The 9,037-nt window shown below is 31.5% G+C and overlaps 1 protein-coding gene across 2 annotated transcripts in view; it reads left to right on the top strand.

Moving 5' to 3' along the window:
* Positions 1-548: 548 nt before the first annotated feature.
* LOC134712680 (inactive ubiquitin carboxyl-terminal hydrolase MINDY-4B-like) overlaps positions 549-9,037 on the top strand; it is a 28,642-nt gene continuing 20,153 nt past the window's right edge. The window contains exons 1-4 of one of the 2 annotated variants that reach the window (XM_063574449.1): positions 549-715; positions 2,818-2,973; positions 3,641-3,658; positions 8,654-8,771. In XM_063574449.1, coding sequence (XP_063430519.1) covers positions 2,854-2,973; positions 3,641-3,658; positions 8,654-8,771 — 256 coding nt within the window. In that variant the 5' untranslated portion in view covers positions 549-715; positions 2,818-2,853. The remainder of the gene's footprint in view (positions 716-2,817; positions 2,974-3,640; positions 3,659-8,653; positions 8,772-9,037) is intronic. The other variant, XM_063574450.1, reaches the window with a different exon arrangement.

Genomic DNA, 9,037 nt, shown 5'->3' with positions numbered 1-9,037 from the left:
AATTTTTCATCCTAGCCCCCCCCCCCATAAAAATCAAATGGTAGCTCCCTTAGTCATTAAATTTTTTATTTTATTTTTTATATTCATTCATTTATTCAAATTTTTGCTTTTTTAAATTTTCATTACACTTTATTTTTCATTCTAAATTATGTCAATTACCACATGGTAAAATTTAAATTATTTAATGCCCAAAAAGGCGTAAGCATGCAGGGCCGACCGTGCAAGAGCTGTATAGCCAGTCAAGGTCGTTAAAAACTTCCATATATATATGAGGAGAGGGGCTCATATATATATTATACAAAATTATTTAAATTACCACATGGTAAAAATATAAATTATTTAATGTCCAAAAAGGCGCAAGCCAGGGCCGACCGTGCAAGGGCTGTATAGCCAGTCAAGGTCGTTAAAAACTCCCATTTGTTGTATATATTATATAAAGAAAGTCAGTCCCTGGTCACCGTGCATAGTCCACAGTACTCTGAAGGATAATTTCTTTTTAAAAAAAATAATTTTCCCGCCATTTTTCTAGAGGAGTTCCGAATAGAGAAAAGCGTCTTTGGCAACATGATCACGATGAAAGTCATAAATATTTCAGGGACATAAAAACATCACTTAACTTCAAATTAGTTGACCAAGATTAATTGTAAACATCCTTTAGCTCAAAATCACCAATATTCACACAGTTGCACGCAATTATGGAATAGTCACGCAAACTGTAAGTTAATTCATTTTTAAAAACACAGTTATTATGTTGAGCCGACACAGTGTCAGTGGTTTTTTTTAATCCTTAACTGCCTCTGTCTTCTTTTTGCTGTTGTTAATATGAAGGTAAATTATCCTGACATCCTTAAATATTGAAAATTAAAAATCCCTCATATAAATTTATTCTTACATCTATTAGAAAAATATATCACTGTAAAAGTAAACCATACTACTCCTTAGTCCAAATAATTATGACGTCTTGAAAGGCTATTATAATTTTTTTCTTTGACACCTTACATTGATGTAAGGCATCAAAGAAAAAAATTATAATAGCCTTTCAAGACGTCATAATTATTTGGACTAACTACTCCTCATCGCTATTCATGGCTGAGGGGGATAGGACCTTTATCTGGACTCTGGGATCGGGTGTTTTTTATGAGGCTCTGGATTTCAGGATTGACCCTTTCGCGATCCGGAAATTCTTTTTTCGAATTTTGGGACGTCAGGATTTCGGGATTTCATGTTTTTAAGCTTGGGATATATAAGGACCCCTCCTACCCTCCCTCATGGCTGACCTTGGAATCTGTCCTGCTTGAACTATTGACTTCATACAACAATCATTTTTGTTTGTATGGTGCCATCAAAATTTTACAGGAACCTGTGTGGTGTCCAGTAACTGTGAACAAATAGCGGAACCTGTGTGGTGTCCAGTAATGATGGACATATAGGGGAACCTGTGTGGTGTCCAGTAATAGTGGACAAATAGCGATAAGGTCCATGTACATGTATTTTAGGTCAAAGTATGGTCTTCCAACACTGAACACGGAGCCTTGGCTGAGTGCACCAAACAGTCCAAATAATTATAACATCTTGAAAGGTTATTATAAGGGGTCAAAGCAAAAAATTGAAATAGCCTTCTTAGACGTCATAATTATTTGGACTAACCAAACAGCAGATATAAAAGACCACAAAAATGACTAATGTAAAACCATTCAAAACGGAAAACCAATGATCTTATCAACATGTATGTAAATAAAAAATGAAACACTTATTAACATGATGAACCACATCAACAAAATACAACCACTGAACATCAGGTTAAACTTGTTTTGTGTGATGTCAACCCTCCCCCTAACCTCTAACCAAAGTAGATAAAACTAGCACACAGCAATGTGTACAGTAAAAGTCTGTTTGCAGTAGTACAAGGGAGAGGTCTTGTAGTTAACCGAGTAAGATCACAGCATACAAAAAAGCTATCATAAAATACATTTACATGTATATACTGTGACAGTGGATTCATTTATATTCGTGGGTATCAATTTTAGTGGATTAAGAAAATCGTGCTTGTTCGTGGATATTTAATTTAGTGGTTTTGCAGAGTCTGTATATTTAAACCTATATAAAAATTTGTATTCATTGAACATTTAATTTCGTGGTTCTGCTGTACCCACGAAATCCACGAAAATTGGTATCCAAATCCAAAGAATAATAATGAATCTACTGTATATAGCAGTTCATTTCTAAAGATTTTAATTTTTGATTAAAAGACAGTCTTTGCACTGCCACATGTACACTTGTTTCATGGTAAAACAAAGCCATTCAAGGATTTAGCAACATCTTTTTTTAATTTAGAGATTCATATGACTTTAAGTGAGGTTTATTACCAGCTGACAGTGGGTACGTACCCTGGTTTTTAGTCTTGGTCTAAAATGAGATTTCTTTCTTGTGGTCCTACATTTTTTTTGTACAGTATACAAATGTAATGAGGTTCCTCTAATGGCACCTGAAATCACCCAGGTAGAGACTTGAGGCAATGTATATGTACATGTACATGTATAGTGAGCAGGGATGGATTTAGGGTGTGACAGGCGTCCTACCCCCCCCCCCCTCCTTTGTGGGAAAAATGTGTTGATTATGTACAGAATCACTGGAGCAAGCCCCTCTTAGGCAGTCAGTGTGCCCCCTCTTATGAAAATAACTTCTGCATCTGCCACTGGTGTGTGCCCATCTTTATTTCTCTTATAACAATTTTGGCCATGATGATCATACATTTGTAATTTCATGCATGTTTACTGATTTGCCAAAAATATTTATAAATATTTCAATTTGTTTCAGCATTCAAACAAAAAGTGAGGACTATGAATTGTTGCAATGGCAACAACAAAAACAACAAATCTAGGGTTGTCTTCCCCTGGTGAAGAAAGAGAGCGGCTTGACCGGCTTTTAAAACTTTTTGACAACAGTATTGTATTTGGCCTGAAAGATAATAAAGTGAGTAAAACATGTTAACATGTTCCCTGCCAGATAGGTTAAGTGACATAGGTCCTGTTAATCTCCCTTCTTATTCTGCGATTAATTTATACATGTAGTCTATCTTTAAAGCATTTAGTGTCAGCATGCGTGGTACAGGGCTTCATTAATGAATTAAAAGTTAAAGATTGTTTCAGATGTAACTGTCAAAATATTTAAAAAGTCTATTGAAGTGATATAACATGTACATGTATAAGTTATACATGTATAATATAGAAAGTATAAAGTTTTCTCTCAACTTTTGGATCGAGGTAGAAAAATACACATATAGACAATACACAGTAGGATTCCCTGGTAAACATGATAATGGATATAGAACAAATATAGAACCAGTACACTCATGGTAGTCTTGTTAATATTCATTGATACATGTATTTGTTAACAAAACAATTACAACAACTCATTGAATACAAGCTTTGGGTTACATTTTGTAGAATGATAATGTGCACTCCTTTTATACTTAATTACCATTATTAAGTCATTGGATCTTTGCTCATTTTGGTGCATTCTAGATATAGATAAAGTTTAGCTTTAAGAATGTTGTTTTCAATATAATTTGTATGTATACAAGTTGTTCTGACGACAGCTTATTTCATGTTTAAAAATTAATTTAAATATTGTTTACTAGGAAGGAGATACACGTAAAGTAAGTTAATATTTTGTTGTTAGCTCACCTGAACCAAGGGCCAAGTGAGTTTTTTGCATTACTTGGCATCTGTTGTTGTCATTCACCTTTACAAAGATCTCCTCTTACTATATTTGGCCAGTTTTAACCACAACCATCAGTGGATTAATATAGTCTAGAAAATGTGTCTAATCAACCTGCCACAGTCAACCAACAATGGCCAACTTGACTTTGATATCATTAAGGGGTAAAATGCAAGTTTTGTTTGCTATCTCTAATTAGATATAGGAAGATAAAGCCACTTAAATAAATATGAATAGAGAAAATCTGACAGGAAAAGGGCGGATCAGAATGTTGAGATCTACCTACCAACCATTTATGTCAAAACTGTCAGACAATTTCTTTTAGGAGTTAACTTGCTACCCTTAAATGAAAAATTTTATGATTTTTTTTCAATTTTGCTTTTTATCTTTAAAACTAAAGTAGGCAGGAGAAACATGAGATAGCAAATATGACCATAAAAGGCCAAAATAAGGACATTGTGAAACAATTTATACAAGAAAACAAATGTCCTAACTTATAATGAAACAATTTACACAAAAAACAATCAGACAGACATGAAACAACAACAACCACTGACCTATATACAAGTTCCTGACTTGGGACCAGCAAGACAGGATATAACAAATTCGTCAAATTGTGCAAAAATCATTAGTAGTGTACTCTTCAAAGGAGTCATTGACATTAAAAGATGATTCATCTACGTCTTTTTTTTTGTGTTTTGGGCAAAATGAACAGAAGATTGAGAGAAATTTTAAACAGAATTATTGATCCGCATTTCAAAATTAAAAAATTAATAAAACAGAAATGTTTGTCATGAATTTAATCTGGTTTTTAAAGTTTGATAGCGTCCTTTGTTAAAGATGCACATAGACCTAGGTGTATGATACAGGCTCTTGAGACCTCTATTAATCACACTTAACTTTCATTGAACAGTTTAAAATTTTACTTAACTAAATCTGCAATCTTCCTTCACAATTTCTAGTTTACAAACATTCATGATCTGGTTTAAATTGTTCATTTTCTCCTTGCAACATCTAAATGATGTGAATATTTTTGGCAAAAAAATTATAAACAAATTTCAGTTTCAGGTACATATTGGCACTTATTGTGACACTTATACAACAGACTTGTTCCTGTATTGTTGAGTATCACAGGTTATGGTAAAACTTTCATATTCAAATCATAAACTGTAGCACTTATTCTTACCTTGATGTTATTTTTTCGTATAAAAATACTGTAATAATACTACAGATATTTAAAAAAATAATGAAGGTTAAAGGGAAAATTCACGATTTTTTACTTATGGTTTAAATATGTTCATTATGACATAATATATATATTCACAGAGTTTTATCGCTATATGTGCAGTAATATAGGAGAAATTCAATAATCAATAACAAAATATCAACTACTTCCTGTAGGTTGTGACGTTTTCTCCTGATTTTTGCATGCCGGGATTTAAAATACAATCATTAAAAGTCTTGGTTTTTAATCAAATTTAAACGTAATCGTAAGCGCGCCGATGACTTATGCTTTATCTAATAACCATCCGATAATAAGAAGATAAAACACACAGACGTTCAATTGTACTCATTCGTGAGATAAATTATCTATGTTTTAAAACGTATATATTCAAATTATTTTTGTAGACAACACAAAAAGTTATAAATTTATTTTTAATAAATGCATTTTTGGACTGATAAGGTGAACATATTAAAGTACAATAATCTGTAAAGACAATATGTTGGTGTACTCTTATTGACCTTTTACTATCTCTGCTATGACAAGGTTTATACGGTGTGTGTATTCACGGTTCTGTGGCTATACTCATAGATGGCTTGTTGAAAGGTAAATTGTTATTTGCGCTTCGGTATTTAACCACGCCTCTAGGGCACACCTTGCCAGGTGTGACTGTCTATTCGGATCAGTGGGAGCATTTAATACACACCTTAAAAATACATATTCAAGTTGGTGACAAATAAAAATTGATCGCCGTGGAATTATTTAATTATATTTGGTGCTATTATTTATTCGAATTCAAATAAGTTAATTTACTAAGAAATACACAATTTTCGGTTAAAGATGGGAAACTTAATTCATATGTCAGAATGAAATGATATACAAGTCTTGTCCTTGATTTAAATCTCATAAAAAAGGGGGACTTAGAAATTAGAAATAGCTTTACTATAGCATTTTTATTTGTCTTTATTAGGCGAAAAAATGTACGAGAACACTTACATTTAGACTTTTGAAAGCCATGTATTAATTAATATCTGAAACTATCTGAAGATAACTCTACTGAAGTGGAATATAATATGTATGAATAAAGAAAAAATACTTTTGTACTTCATAGGTTTAATAATTTGACAGGAAATTTAAGGATCTTCATGGAATGGAATCGAAAAATTACGAATAGATATTCTTTTCAAGTGTGAAAAACGTCAACCAAATTTATTCATAATCGGGAACGTCCTTATTAAAATCTGATACTACTATAATAGTCGTCGTCTCCCAACGTATATATATACTTAAATAACTATTTGACCAATGTTTAAAATTAAAAGACAACGAATTTAATGGTATCTTTCCCTATTTTTGAATGTTATTATAAGTCTGTACAACTTGCAAGAATACCCCTAAAGCGGACAAATATCCGACAAGCAGTTTATTCTTTAAATTGCTGTCATTGAATATCAAGAAAGAAAATAAATCCCGAAATTGATACTCAATAGTTCTCCTAGAAAATATTCACATCCCTTGGGGATTATTAGTGTACGTCCAGTTGCATATATTTCACATGAATGTCGGAACTATTGTGATGATGACGAATTTCGTCCTTTATTCGAGAACAATCTAATTGATATGTAAATCTGTGAGTTTACTATGTTCTTAACTTCGATGAACCAAAGCAAGTTATAAATTGACCTGTATCTAAATCAAATTGTTTCTTTTTTTCTTCTTCTACTTTTGGTATACAATAGTCTATCGAATTCGTTGATTACATCAGAGACATATAATACAATTGTATTATATGTCTCTGATTACATACTGTTGGCATACGTGGACAAGTCTATTTACAAAACTTTTACCACAATTTACACAAAATGTATGGTTCTTTCTTATGTTCAATGTATACATGTATACATATTTTAAATTGCCCTATAGTTCCGTAACTTTCTATCTAGGCTTATGTATACACGAATTGTCTACAAGTGCACACATTTTTTTAAATCAATTATTCTGGTATGTTCCAATCTGTCCTAAACTATTGACAACGAGTATATATTACATTTTCCCAAATTATCCCTTGGAAAAATATGTAAATAGATTTGTATTTCTTCAAATTTCTTTTTATTTGTATTATTTTTTTTTTATAAATAATATTCTTTACACCAGAAATGTTATTTATAAACAAGCGTATGAGTTAAGTAATGACTAGTATATTATATCACTTTCGGACACGCAAGACAAAAATGTATATTATACATTCACCTGATAGTTCAAAATGAAAAGATCTATTGAATACCTGGACGTGTCACCTTGCACCCCTTCCAATACATTTGGGAGTAATACCTTTAGCCAGGCTGGTGATCAGATGAGGGAAGATCCGAATTTATTTAAATAAAGTTTATTACTTTAAAGAATTATGAACGAATTAGATTTTCGAAAACAATTTCCAGGGAACACTTATTTATGATTTGAACTTTGACTTTTTAACTAATTCCAATATTATCAGTTTGAAAATAACAGACTATATGGTTATTTAAAAAAATAAGACCATTTTCCGTATCAAGTTAGTCAGTTAGATAAAACCACCGTACGATTGACAAGATATCGACACGCAATTACGACTACATTGTTTACTGTAGTTTTGTTCCTTTGTGGTTTATAGACATATCGGGATTTTTCATCGGAGAAGGTGACAAAATGGCAGAATGCAGAGAACTGATACTCAAAATTTAAAATCAATGGTGATCTCTTATTTAGCGGAATAAAACTTTAATATCTATAAATTTGAGCATTTTTATACAGAATGGACATAATATCAATTTTTGATTTTTTTGCGAAGTTTCCCTTTAAAGGTTGAACTCCTTATAAAAAAATAAGTAAACCAACAAAAGATTAACCCAGTATCATTACTTTTGTTGAAAATTATTTAATAGTCTTTCAGTTTTAGGATTGTTTCATTAAATTTATTCTATATGATGTTTATAACCAATCTTGTTATATCTTATATAGTAGTGCTATAAAACAAACCTATTGAACATTACATTGACAATTAAATCTTTTTGTTAAATGTTCAGGTATGTTTTTTTTAGTATCTATTGAAAGGTGTACAATTCAACTACATGTTCTATTAAAATTCCACAATTGAACCACTAAACTATTAATATAGAAACCAGCTGATGTTTCAGTGTTAACTACTCATCAGAAACTTGATAACGTTTTGTCACTTTCAAATAACATTTTCTATTAGATTTTGCACAGCTCTTTATTGCATACACTAAGTATTGCACTTAAATATTTGGTTCATCAACAAATATTCATATGTATGTACCCAATTCTTGATTTATTAATAAATGCTGGTAAGAGATTTCCTTAGTGTGCATATATATGTGGTCATCAGACTGCTATAAAATGATGGTTACTTGCCTATATTTCATGGCTTTTCACTCCCTTCTATAACGTTTTTACAATTACTATAGCAAACAGAAGTCCTGACTATGCATGAAAAATGTGCCACTGGACAATTGCTAGAAACATTTGATAACATTGCACAATTGTTTTGCCCTTGTTAGAAATTAAAGCAACTGAAAGTACTTTAGTATATTTCATTATCATGATTATATTTATTGATTATAAGTGAAACAATGTAAAATGTTAAATATTGACAGTATTGCAATGAAAAAGAGTAGGATTTAGTTTTACATTTTTTATATGTGATAATTACAGAGAAAAAGAGTTGGATTCCGTGATGTTGGAGACGAAGAGGAAGATGATCGACCTAAACTTACTCAAAGGGTCAAGACATTTTATGTGGATTCATGGCCAGAGGTCAAGTTCAATGCAGGTGAAGCTGATAATCTTGCTGAGTTAGACATTAGACATGTTAGAGCTGGCCAAATATTTCACCTCAGACCATTCAATCATTATACAGTTTGATTAGCTATGTTTGTCTGTTTTTACTTATAAAGTATGATTCAGTGTGGAGTTGTACTTTTGGAATTTTACCTCCATTTCTGGCTTTTCTCAAAAAAGAAATCTTAATATTTCAATGTGAAAGCAAAATATGAAATATAGAGAATTTTGGACTAATTTGATTTTCTTTTAAAGTAC

This window comes from Mytilus trossulus, chromosome 3 (genome assembly GCF_036588685.1).
Source record: "Mytilus trossulus isolate FHL-02 chromosome 3, PNRI_Mtr1.1.1.hap1, whole genome shotgun sequence".
In the NCBI taxonomy this organism is placed as follows: Eukaryota; Metazoa; Mollusca; class Bivalvia; order Mytilida; family Mytilidae; genus Mytilus; species Mytilus trossulus.
This window is presented reverse-complemented; position numbering and strand designations above follow the sequence as displayed.